Below are 13,549 nucleotides of genomic sequence, written 5' to 3'. Positions count from 1 at the left end.
TTTATTTTGGCATATTGTATTTTCAAAGATCACTGCAACAATATCTCTCAACAGTATGTTTTTCTACAGTGCGACTGTGCCACTCTTTCATCAGGAGATGGAGTCTAATTCCCCAGCCCCTGGATATGGAGGGGCTTGTGACTGCTTTGACCAATACTGTACATGGGAAGTGGTGCCACGTGAGTTTTGAGGCTGGGTCAGAAGAGGCATACAGAGCCCACCTGGTCCTCTTAGGACATGTGCTCTGGGAAAGGTCGAGGTGGAACACTGAGAAACCACTTGCTGTGGCTGAAAGAGTGTGAACTTGGGCAAAAGAATCAGACAGGTAAGCCTGCTCAATGTTCTCCTGGTTATTAGATCTCTCTAAGTCTCCTTTTCTATAATATATGGATCTTAAGACTTACCATCCAGGCACCATGTGAACAACATCTCCTGAAGTTGTTTAATGGAATCATGTAACCCCACACAACACAAGCACATAAGCAAAACCAACTATATATGCAGGTATACAAATATAAAAGCCTTTAAGTCTAAAGGGGAACTCACCAAACCCTGAGGTTGTTAGGAGGAAAATGTTTCATTTGTTATTTTATACAATTCTGTGTAGTTTCAATTTCTTTACAATGGGCATAATTATTTTATATTTAAACAGAATAAGTTTCTGTTCTGAGAAAAAAAAAATCACACAGATCATTGTGAAATATTCCAAAAATTTTTAAAGTACAAAGAAAAAATCACCCTGAATTTTACTACCTCAGAATTACGAATGCTAACAATTTGGTAATCGTTCTTTCCATATTTCCAATTTATGAGGCTCCTCCTCGGCACATGGTTTCAGTTTATTCCAATATATTTTTCTCAAACAATCTCACTAAAATATTAACAAGAAGTTGTCAATAAGTAGGATGGTTCTGAGGGTGTTTTTCTAATTCTAAGTTTTCCATACTGCTTAAAACTTCTTTAATATAATATGTAAACATTTTTCAGTGCTCTACATAATATTTTGTACATGCTATATTTTCAATGTTTACTGTAGACGGAACAAATGTAGAAACTATTGAAACAAAATTAAAATTAATTTTGAAACTGACAAAACATATGCTCCATCTTATATGCTAGGGGAAGTATTATAAATTCATCTTGACACGTGAGCTTTGTTTTTACTTCTGACATTTACCAAATGAATTTAATACATCAAATAAGCTTCATTCACTTGATAAAAAATTGTGCCTAGAATATACAACAACAAAAACTTAATATATTTGAGGTTGAAATGAAATACAAGCTTACCTGAGTAACCAAATGATATGCTTGACATTGGACTAAGATAGATTCCACTTCCATACATTGCACCGTGGAGCTAGAATGAGAGGAGGTGGGAAAGGAAACAGTCAGTTTATGGTTTCAAATGTTAATATTTCACAAAAGAAGACCATTGGTCTTATGCTGGAACATTAGCTCTTAATAAAATGATGAAGCTCTGATTTCAAGGTCTAATTTGAAAAGAGTACTAATATTCTTGTTCTTAAAATTCAGAGTGCATTGATCTATGGAAAATGACAGCCAGAAAAAATCCTTAGTAAAGATTTTCCACCCAGCTGATGACAAAGAGTCACTTAGTATCAAGTACTGGAGTAGGCTTTTTTTTTTTTAAATTAATTTATTTAGTTTTGGCTGCATTGGGTCTTTGTTGCTGTGCGCGGCTTTCTCTAGTTGTGGCGAGCAGGGGCTACTCTCCGTTGCGATGCGAGGGCTTCTCATTGCGGTGGCTTCTCTTGTTGCGGAGCACGGGCTCTAGGCATGCGGGCTCAGTAGTTGTGGCGCATGGGCTCTAGAGTGCGGGCTCAGTAGTTGTGGCTCACAGGCTTGGTTGCTCTGCAGCGTGTGGGATCTTTCCTGGACCAGTGATGGAACCTGTCTCCTGCATTGGCAGGCATTTTCTTAACCACTGCGCCACCAGGGAAGCCCTGGAGTAGGCTTTTATGTTAATGACTCTAAAATACTGAAAATAAACGTGGCTGAAACACATGTGACAGAAGGTTGATCAGGACTCATCTGCTAGTATATCAACAAAATATCTTAGATTTTCATTATACGGCACTGTCATCCCATTCCTTACTTCCTCTAAATTTTTCAAGTTACGGAGAGTTTCATTAACTGAAACTCTTCAACTAGTCTACTACTCAGAACAATTAAAATTCTCTCTTATTATCTCCATGCTCTAGGGCCCTCATACCGTATTTAGTATGCACCAAATATTAATTCAATAAATATGTATTTATGGACATTTTATATTTATGGACATTTATATTTATATTAAATGTGTATTTATGAACATTTATATTTAGTTGTGTCATCCCAATTGTCATCAGAATATGAGATCTCGCACAGGTGACTGGGTTGAGGATTTCATCTCCTGACCTCCTTACATCATCAGATGAAAATCAGCTGAATGAGAGTGAGGTGGGATGCTGGAGATGAAGGGCGTAAATAAAGATGAAGACCACACCCACAGTATCCTGCCCATGCGCTGCCCTACGGGCTGAAAAGCAGGTAGCCGATGGCTCTTTGGTGTCCAATCTCCATTTTGCTTATTCTTAGCCTTACCTTTTCTTCTGTTAAAGTATTCACACTGAGGTTGTGCTCAAAAAACTTGAGTTGGAGTAGCAGAGAGAATTTGTGTAAGCTTTTACCTCTTTTGTGCTAATTTTTTTCTATTAAGTTTAAAGTGGTTTCACTATTTTCTCATAGGGGAACTCAGTTTTCTTTTTCTTTTCATCCCTATGTTGTGTATAGATCAATTCTGCTTGACTTATTTTGTGAAAATTACATATGCCTATTAGAAAAATCCATGTAATTTTTTAAAGCATACACGCATCCCCTTTTGCAAGTGAAAACGCCACCAGGACAGACTGCTTACTGAACTCCAATACTGAAGAATAATGAGTCTTGTTAAAGCATGCAGAAAATTTACCTGCAGTCGTGTATTAGAAGCAACAACCAGACCATTTCTCAGGATGGAGTGCCAGTTTTCAATGTGCGAACCACTAAAACACAGGGGAGGGGAAGGAAAAAGCAAAAATCAATGACCTTTTTATGGGGGTCTCAATATAACAAGTCACGGTGCCTTCTCAGAGTTCTGGGTTTCCTAGTCAAGTACCGTGTAGTGAACTGTCCAGTGCTAACAGCCAACTACTAAAAGAGGATGCCTTCCTCCCCACACATTTCTGGAAGACTAAGTGGGTGACACACACCCCTAAACATAAAGCCGTACTCACTGAAATGCAAAGGTGCTTCCGAAGAGTTTTTTAGCAGCTCTAAAATTGGATTCTTTGGCTGGTGGACTGCTGAGAAGAAGGAATTGATGGGGAGTGTGCATGAACTTCAGTTGCTGCCATTTAAAATAAGGATGCAGGAAAACATGTCAAATTTAACATACAATCAGGCTGATGACAATTTCAAACTTTACTGGTTTAAGAATTATCTAGTTTCAAACCATAATAGTTTATATTAACAGGGCATTCATTTGACAAAAACCCTGCATAAATGATAAATCGCATGGAATTGCTGATTTGAAGGATAATTCTTTAGGCTAATGGAAAAGGAATAGGAGACAGACAATCCAAAGTCATTTATATTTAGCTTTGGAATACGCTATGTAATCACATTCAAGCAGGTCTGCCTTCCTAATTACATTTCTTTTTGAGGCTTTTATTATTGAATTCCCTAAGTATCCACCAGCTATTCAACTGGGGAAATATCTGAATTTGCTAAGCAGAAAAGTTAGTTCAAGATTTTAAAACTGCAAAAATTATCATCATCATGCTTTATTTACATATATTTGTAAAATCAGAAATTGCCTACATTCAAATTATAGTTTCCCACTTTGCTCATGGAAAAAATTGAAACAAAGTCTTTTGAATCAGTCGCTTAACAAAATTTTCTAACTGCTGCCCTTTCACCTAAGAATATATGTACTTATACAGGAATCCAATATATAGGAATCTTATAGTTTAGAGATTCATAGATGGGTGAGCTGAGATTTTCGATACTGCTCCTAGGTGACGATCAGAACTGAAATCAGAGTCCATTAGCTTTTTCTTTATTTTGTAAGCATATTAGGCCGATAAGTAAGCTATCTGGAGGCAATATCTTCTCCAATATAGAAAAGTAAAGCTGTGCCAACATTAAACTGACAAGGATAAAAAAAGCACATTACCTTTTTCTGGTCAATCTCTAGATAATGTCCTCTCTATCACATGTGGAATAACTAAATGATTTCACATTGACTCGTTTACTTAAAAGTTCAGGGCAGCAGCCTGAAATTGAATTTGATATCTTGGAGAAACTTAGAGCTGGGGCGCATGTGGTCATTTCTAACTGAAGGATTAGGCTTGGCCTGAGTTAACTTCAATTTCCTGGAGAGGCTGCCTAAAAATCACAGGGGTCAGTTCTCCCAACTAGTAAGTGTCCCTCACATTTCTGTACGTATACGTGAAAAAACAACTTACCCTGTTAACTGGCAGTTTCACAATATGTGACCTATTACTTGAAATAACCCTGAAATTAATTAAAATAAGCCATCAGTCACAAATATATGCCACATATATTTAAAGTGTTTTTCCCTCAGTTGGCAAGTGATTAAAACTTATTTTTGCTGTGACATAAACTAAACTGAGTAACAATTTTACTTAATTACATCATTTTGCTTTGCTTCCTGAAACAATTTAAAGAGCTGATATAATAAACAAGATACTTTAATCTGAAAACACAGACGTAGCTCTTTAAAACTTAAGAGATATAATTTTTAATAACCACAACCTTAGATGTCAGCAAAGTGAACATTTATGAATATGCTTTCAAATAATGGTAATCTAAATACAAAATTTAGAAGCTGATTCAGACATCTGCTTCTCCCTACACTGTCTAACTAAGAATGAGTTTTTATGAAGATAGTTTTCCTTTCTTTAAATATTTGAGGATACTTGTGCTGATACATACAATGGTTTATATACAAACTGCTGTTCATCATATGTAGACAATGAAGTTGAAAAAAAATCAAAACCTCAGGTATCTGAAAGGACTAATTGTTTTATGCTTTGCAGTATAGAGAATAATAACTAAAAAAATTGTAAAACATGTTGGTAAATTTTCTCCTCCTTGAAGGAAGAGTGACTAACAAGCTGAAGGAAATGATCACAAATAATTAAAAGTGAACAATCAGGCTAACTTCAGGGAAAAAAAGAAAGAGATTAGATATTTGAAATTTTTACCTTCATTTTGAATATGACTTAATATGAGAATTTTAAAAGTTAAAGTAAAAACTATGTGTTATTTTACTCAGTTCGTCAGAATTTTAAAAATAGATTATAAAAGATACAAAGGAGAAAGACTTCTAAAACCTAACTTTTGTCATGGTTTTACTGGACTAAATTAAATGTGTTTTGTAAGGTTCTGCCTAAGTGAAAGTTAAGTAATTAAGAGTCGTGAGGTGGCCTCTTCCTCCTTTGCCCATCTTTACATATTTTTTTAAAAACTTCCTGGCTGTAGCATGGAACAAGTACTCACTCAGACCAATTTCTTATAATCTTTACATTTGTATTACTGCCTGATAATCATGGTAAATTCCATAGTCTTTGAGTTGTCAGTGATTTCAAAGAGACACACCTAAAACCCCCATAGGTACAGTGAGTAGGTGAGTAGATACTACTGTTTTCTTTTTGCAGATGAGAAACCAGAGGGCAAATTATTTGAAGTAAGTGTTGTAGAGCAAGGGGAGCTCTCAACCCACCCCTCAACTATAGCCTAACCCTTCTTTTCTAGGGTTAGCCTGGACTAACGCTGTGTGCCTTACCCGACTTTCTCTGAAACAGTGCCTCATCTGCAGTCATCAAACACAGAGTTTATCAAATTTACACTATCTTTGTTAAGGGAGTAAATTATGCAAAACACACATTATAGAGAGATTTTCAGTAAGTGTTTGAAACAGTTTTATCACACAGAAAATTAGATGAAAATTAGTTTTATCACACTAGAAAATTAAATGAGCCAAAATGGCTTCACCATGTAATCTAACCAATCAAAGTTTTTAAAATGATAGATAACAAACTGCTGTCGACTGCACCGTATATCCCTGCAGTGCATATGACAGCACTTTCTTCCCCTTGTGATGTCCAAATTTTAATTAAAGTGAGAGTCCTTAAGGACTCTTGGACTGTAAAATCACCAGGCCTCATAGGCTTGCAGAACTGTAGCATTGCAGGTCTTGCAACATAGGCTTTTTTTTTTTTTCCTTAAAGCAGGCAGTAGGAAGTGATGCTGTTTTCAATAAGAGGAAAACTAAATTTTATACCATTGCAGTAAGGGATGAGCAAGGGGGTCTTGTTTATCCATCTGCTTCTTGATTTCCAGATACGGTGCCTGAAAAAAAAGTCATTATACGTTTTGATTTTTCTTAAAAATTCCTTTTTTTCTTTTCTCTTTTTGCAAAAGGAAAATCAGACTGAACAGGTATGCCTTATCCAGTTAAATGTGAAGACCTGTGGTTGTGACATGATAATGGCAGCCATTACCCTAGTTGCTTCTCCCCAAGATGATATGAACTCTGACCTTCCATGCAGGACAAAGGACTTGCCGGAACGTTTTGATAAGAGGCTCAATGGAATTTTAGCCTGGCTTCCATGCACTAGGCTGGAAGTCCCTGGACCACTGCTGAGTCTTTGCTCAAGAAAACCCAATGTTGCTAAAACACAAAAGGTACCAACCCATACAGTTAACCTTTCAGTAATTCTCTTATCCCCCCTGAAATTTCCATTTCCCCAGAGACCCCCTATTTTCACTTCTCTGTAGCCCCTTTTTGTTCCCTCTCTGTTTTCACTTTAAAAATCTCGGTCACCTTGCCTTACTCGGAGGTGATCTCAGCTCACACTGCAAGTTTCTCTCCCCTACTGCAGTACCTGAATAAATCTGTCTTGTCACCTTTATCAAGTGTCTGGTTTCTCTTTGACATTTTTAACATTTAACTAACATTAAAGCGAAACTTGTAATAGCTACTACTCATGCTCATATCTGAGGGTACTGACTTCGGGTAGATCTTTACATGAGAAAATTGGACAAAATTTACATAAGACGATGACCCCTTCTTTTAAAAGTATTCACCCAGACAATTAACAATTAACAAATATTTAAAAGGAATTCACCCAGACAATTAACATTTTCCTAGAAAGAAAGGCAATCTGTCTGTGACAATTTAGGCCAGTATAATGTTATATTTATTTGGAGAAATTTAAAGAATTTGACAGGATAAAACCTGACAGCATCCCTATGAAGTGTACACTGAGGGAGAAGGCAACATTACTATTTACCATCTTGGCAATGAAGAAACTGAGGCATCAAGCAATTAAGCAACTTGCTCAAGGTTGCAGGCCACGTCACTGATGAGCAAATTATACCACATGGGCCTCCAACTTCCCAAGCTGACACGCAATCATCTCCATTCCCTCCTATTAAAATAGCTTACACATGACCCAGAATAAAGGAAGCAATTCTTGGCACAGAGCTGATCCCAGAGTCAGGGTTTGTAGCTATTTTTAGATACAAGAATGCTCTGGATCTACGGTATAGTATAAATATCCTATACCAAAGTCTTTGGTGACCAAAAATGTTTAATTGTATGTAAGGTACTGAAATAGGTTCTTTTTTCCCCCTAAGTGGAAATGCATTTATTGTTTTCTTTTCCTTATACAAATAATAAATGTTTGCTTGAAAAGGAATTCTGATAATGTAGAAAGGGCATAGAAAAACAGGTGGAAAGAATGACGGCTTTTAAGCAAATAATATAACTTGTGAATTAAAGGATCTCTTGTTTACCACTGTCTGACACATACCATTTGTTGAATGGATGAATGAGTATTTGACTTTATAAATAAATAACTATCAAAAGAACCAAGAATCAAATTTGGGAATGTGAAAATGTACTTTGGGCTTCCCTGGTGGTGCAGTGGTTAAGAATCTGCCTGCCAATGCAGGAAACATGGGTTCGAGCCCTGGTCCGGGAAGACCCCACATCCCGTGGAGCAACTAAGCCCGTGCACCACAACTACTGAGCCTGCGCTCTAGAGCCCGTGAGCCACAACTACTGAGCCTGCAAGTCACAACTACTGAAGCCCGTGCACCTAGAGCCCGTGCTCCACAACAAGAGAAGCCACGACAATGAGAAGCTTGTGCACCGCAACCAAGAGTAGCCCCCGCTCGCCACAACTAGAGAAAAGCCCGCACACAGTGATGAAGACCCAATGCAGCCAAAAAATAAATGAATAAAATAAATAAATTTTAAGAAAGAATAAATCTTTTTAAAAAATGTACTTTGGATGCACATCTGCAAATGGAGTAGATGGGGTAGTGGGGGCGGGGGAGTGGCACAGAAGCTTTGTGGGCCCCAAGACTGGAGAAATCACTATTCCCTCCCTCCCCAGAGAAAGGCAATGACTCAGAGTAATACTTACCATAAACTTGCAAAGGCCTCTAGGGGCAGTGCAAGCCTTGAAACCACCATATGCAAACTCAACCCATAATGTGTGGTATTGTCAATTAGATTGTTAATTTCTACATATAATGATGAGCTTCAAACCTTTCTCCAAGTGTTTGGCACTGGAAAGGCCTCAATAATTCAATAAGATGTGCTTTTCCAAGTGCTGGACTCCTGCCCAGGGATATATTGGACTTTCATAATAAACCCTGATCCTTGCTCATCAAACTCTTCCACCAAAACCTCCCTAATGGCCAAAAATATAAACTCATGCTCTCAAGGAGTCTGGTGTCTTCCAAAGTTCTTTTGAGATTCTGTGTTACATCTAAACTATTTACATGTAATTTACATTTGACAGAATATTAGTTTTGATTTTAACATTAAAATGTTTTGAAATTACTACCATTAATTAAAATTGGCAGTCGAGGAAGATGGTACCAGATTTAACTTTTACCTTAAGATATTCCAACAAATTCTTGTCTGAGTTTGAGAGCCGGGCATTCAGATTATGATTATGCAATTACTCTCCAAAGTCACAGTGGTAGCATGCCAAAACACTGATGTAATTTAATTAAAACATCCTAGGACAAAACAATTTTCATTTTTTTATGATTTTAATTATACTCTCATATAATAGAAAAGTCTACATTTCACCACATGGCCAGTACTCTCAGATATTTTAAAAATATAATTTCACTCAAGCAAAACTGAACTGTACAAGACCACAAGATGATAAACTTACTTGTGTCATTTCTCTAATAGAAGTTATGCTGTCCAATGCTTTCATTACTCGATCATAGTTCTTCTTCTGTTTGAATGGGGGAAAAAATAGTATTCACCGTAAGCCTTTGCAAGTCTGCACGTTACTTGAGAGACATATTATTTCTGTACCTGAATTTTCCATCAGGGTCAATTTGAAAGCAATGACTGTGTTGTGTACACAAAAGGGAAGACTTTGGGCTTCCCTGGTGGCGCAGTGGTTGAGAGTCCGCCTGCCGATGCAGGGGACACGGGTTCGTGCCCCGGTCCGGGAAGATCCCACATGCCGCGGAGCGGCTGGGGCGGTGAGCCATGGCCGCTGAGCCTGCGCGTCCGGAGCCTGTGCTCCGCAACGGGAGAGGCCACAGCAGTGAGAGGCCCACGTACCACAAAAAAAAAAAAAAAAAAAAAAAGGAAGACTTCAATAAGATGGCTCAATGACATAGGATTTATAACTGAGTCAGAGGGAAGAAAAAAGAAAATAATGCCAGTTTTAGTGTAAATACATAAAATGATGTGCAGCTTACAGGGGAAAAGCTATAAATACACAAAAGATATTAGGCTCCTGATTCTTGTTGTCACCACTAAAAAATTAAGCCATGATGAATAAAGTAAGCACAGAATCCTTCTAAAACACAAAAATCCACTTTAAATCTTACAGTTTCATTTTCCTTTTAGTTCCTTTTGATTGGAAGATTGTTACCAAACAAGTATGATTAATAAGTGGGTAAATGACACCATACACTCAACTGATAATTCATTTTAAAGCACACTGAAAATATGTGCACTGTTGCCACTTATGAAGGAGGGAAAGTGTTTCCAAGAGAATTTTATATAGTCCTTGTTTCCATAAAATGATTTCAGGATGAATAATAATAGAAACTAAGGCAATTTGGGCTGTCATGTAATTTGAAAATCATGTTATTTCAGAAGAATTCTGCCAAACTTCCCTGAATATTTATAAAACTGTTTTCTCAAGAAATGTCAGTTGATCAACAATATGAAATAAACTTTCACTAACCTTCAGATAACTGGGGAGGGAGAGAGGGGAGGGCAAGAGAGGATGAAATAAAAATACAAAAGAAAAGGGAAAATTTGTCCCTTAACCCATGATCCTTAAAATTAAAATGAGATTACATAAGTTAGACTCTCAAAAAATATGATGAAATTAAAATAATCATATTGACCATTATGAACCAATTTATTATAGTTATTTACCTACCTTCCATGCAGATGGGATGTGTAAAGATCAGAATTTGAGGGGATTAAATGGGTCTAGTTTCATGAAGGCAAAGTTAGGAAAATGATTTTAAAGGAGAAAAGGAGAGGAGAAGTAACAGGATACATGAAAGACAAGGTGGAAGTAAATCAAATTTGTAGAAAAAGAAATCATATTTGCTAAATGGATACAGAGTTCGTGACAGGTCATGGGTATGACGAGACAGTAATTTAGCTAAGAAAGAAGAAAGCTAATGAGACTAAAATCTCAGTTATTGTTAAAGGAAACTTGTGACTGATGTGCTAGGATGACTACTTACCCTTGGGTTGAAGGCCAGCATCTGAGGATTGTTGGGATCTACCACAGAAGGATATGGCTCGAAAATGACAACTTTTCTAGGAGATTCCAATGCGGACCTACACATGGATACTAGTAGATCTACCACCTTGAAATACATACATAAGATAGTTACTACCCTTCAGGTTTTATCAAATGCTTTGCCACTGTTTCTCCCTCTCATGGTAGGTAATTAGGAAAGATTCAGGATGGCTAGCAATCTCTGAAATCTGTAATTTGTGACTTTAGATCAAATTTGACCAAACCTGACTATTAATTTAAAGTAACTAATATTTAAAGTTACTTTAATATGTGTTATTTAAAGTAACACATATTAAAGTGACTAATATGTGTTGCTTCCAACTACTCACGTCTTCATATCTGTCTTTAACATGTCTTTGTCATTAACACATACTACGTGCTAACATTGTTGTAGGTTCTGTGGAAGGACAATGAACAAGACAGGTCCTTGAAAAGGTCTCGTGAAATTTTCCTTTCAATGGAGAAGATGTGCTGAAAAATCAGTTAAATATATGCTTAAAGACATATAGTGTCTGGCAGTGTTAAATGCTATAAAAATAAAGCTGGCATTAGAGACTTAGGCCGTAGGGGGGACTATTTTAGCGTGGGCAGGAAATGTGGTGACGTTTCAACAGAGACCTGAGCGAAGTGGGAGACGGAGACGTGACTAACTGGGGAGAAACCATTCCGGGGGAAGGAAACTGCAGAAAATGAATCTGACATGCCCCAAGGACAGTAAATCTCCTGACACCATCTTACTTCTTCCTACTCTCCTCTGACAAAGGCTATTAATGTCCTCTGATTTGTTAAATAAGATGGCTTTATTCCTATGCGCGTCTATGATTCCTTCGCACAATTCACTAAGAGGCAAGGCGACACAGCAGTCAAGAGCGTGGCTCCCCTCCCTAGTTCCCCAAAACAACACGCTCTAGCAACTGGATCAAGAAAGCCGATACTGTCTAAACGGAGAGAGCTCATCAGAACGGACGTACCTATAGGGTAAAGACAAGAGACTTCATAAGGAAGCAGCTAACTTAATCTTTATAGGGAAAGATATTTCCAGAAAGTTTTGAAACAGGCATTTAAAAAATGCACAGTAAGAGTAGGACAATTTTTGATTCTTATGGTTAATGAGGGGGTCTTGTGACCTAATGACAGTAGGGCTCACTATGTTGTGTGTATACTCACAAAACACATCCACCCAATCACAGCATCCAGAATTTCCAGTGACCTAAAATAATTAGCAACACTCAAGCCATCGGGTATAGGATCTATAAGTAACACATTCCAAAGTACACAGACATAGATACCCACAGGACTTACTCAGAAAACAGTAGAACTGAAACAGCTAATATGTTTCTACCACACTATTCCATTTATGTGTGTGTGTGTGTGTGTTTGCAATAAATTGGATTCCAAGCAACAGATAATAATAATAAAGACAAATTAAAACCCTCCTTTTTGTTTTCCTCTCCCATACTCATACTCCTTCTACCCCAGAAAGATGCACCGTAACCCAGATACAAATTGTTTTCAGCATTATCTGGTCTCCTAATATAGTAAAACCCAAGCAAGAAACCTGAGAAAGAATCATCAGTAACATAAAAGAGCCTTTTCTGAAAATTTGGGGCCAGGAATTGGTACAATCTTATAAATACCTTAAAAAATTATATGTCATAGTATGCATTTGAAGCTTTGTAAAAATACATACCCTTCACATATGTATGATCAAATGATCTTTGACAAGGGTGCCAAGACCACTCAATGGGGAAAAGACAGTCTTTTCTACAAATGAGGGTGGGAAAACTGGATATACGCATGCAGCAGAATGAAGCTGGACCCTTATCTTACACCACACACAAAAATTAAATCAAAATAGAATAAAAATGTAAACATAAAACCTTAAACTGTAAAATTCCTACAAGAAAACAGGGGGAAGCTTTATGACATTGGATCTGGCAGTGATTTTTTAGATATAACACCAAAGCCATGGGCAACAAAAACAAAAATTGACAATAGGACTCTACCAGACTTTTATGCCTCAAAGGACAAAATCAAGAGAGTGAAAAAACAACAGGGAATGGGAGAAAATATTTGCAAATAATTTATCTGATAAGAGGTTAATATCCAGAATACATAAAGAACTCCTATAACTCAACAATAAAAAAATCATATAAACTTAATTTTAAAATGGGCAAAAGAACTGAACAGACATTTCTTTTAAGAAGCCATACATACAAATGGCCAAAAAGCATATGAAAAGATACTCAACATCACTAGTCATCAGAGAAATGCAAATAAAAACCACAGTGAGATATCACCTCACAACCATTAGGATGGCTACTATCAAAAAAACAGAAAATAAAAAGTGTTGGTGAGCAGCTGGAGAAATTTGTGCCCTTGTGCACTGTTGATGGGATTGTAAAATGGTGTAACCACTATGGAAAACAGTATGGAGGTTCCTCTAAAAACCTAAAAGTAGAAATTCCATATGATCCTGCTGTAAGTGACAATCCCACTTCTGGGTATATGTCCAAAAGAATTGAAAGAAGGATCTTGAAGAGATGTTTGCACACCCATGTTCACAGCAGCATTATCCACAACAGCCAAGAGGTGAAAGCAACCAAAATATCCATTGATGGGTGAATGGATAAACAAAATGGGGTATACACATATAATGAAATACT

General features: G+C 37.1%; 1 protein-coding gene across 2 annotated transcripts in view; it reads right to left on the bottom strand.

The window, feature by feature from the left end:
- Positions 1-13,549, bottom strand: part of PARP8 (poly(ADP-ribose) polymerase family member 8) — a 202,708-nt gene that overhangs the window by 39,665 nt on the left and 149,494 nt on the right. For both annotated transcript variants that reach the window (XM_029216106.1, XM_029216107.1), the window contains exons 17-23: positions 10,825-10,950; positions 9,270-9,335; positions 6,353-6,420; positions 4,512-4,560; positions 3,279-3,391; positions 2,975-3,047; positions 1,291-1,360 (exon numbers count right to left, since the gene is read on the bottom strand). In XM_029216106.1, coding sequence (XP_029071939.1) covers positions 1,291-1,360; positions 2,975-3,047; positions 3,279-3,391; positions 4,512-4,560; positions 6,353-6,420; positions 9,270-9,335; positions 10,825-10,950 — 565 coding nt within the window. The remainder of the gene's footprint in view (positions 1-1,290; positions 1,361-2,974; positions 3,048-3,278; positions 3,392-4,511; positions 4,561-6,352; positions 6,421-9,269; positions 9,336-10,824; positions 10,951-13,549) is intronic.

Source organism: Monodon monoceros, unplaced genomic scaffold, assembly GCF_005190385.1.
Source record: "Monodon monoceros isolate NGI ecotype Baffin Bay Population unplaced genomic scaffold, NGI_Narwhal_1 Super_Scaffold_12, whole genome shotgun sequence".
NCBI classification, from domain to species: domain Eukaryota; kingdom Metazoa; phylum Chordata; class Mammalia; order Artiodactyla; family Monodontidae; genus Monodon; species Monodon monoceros.
Note: the sequence above shows the minus strand (reverse complement) of the source record. Positions and strands in the feature narration are given on the sequence as shown.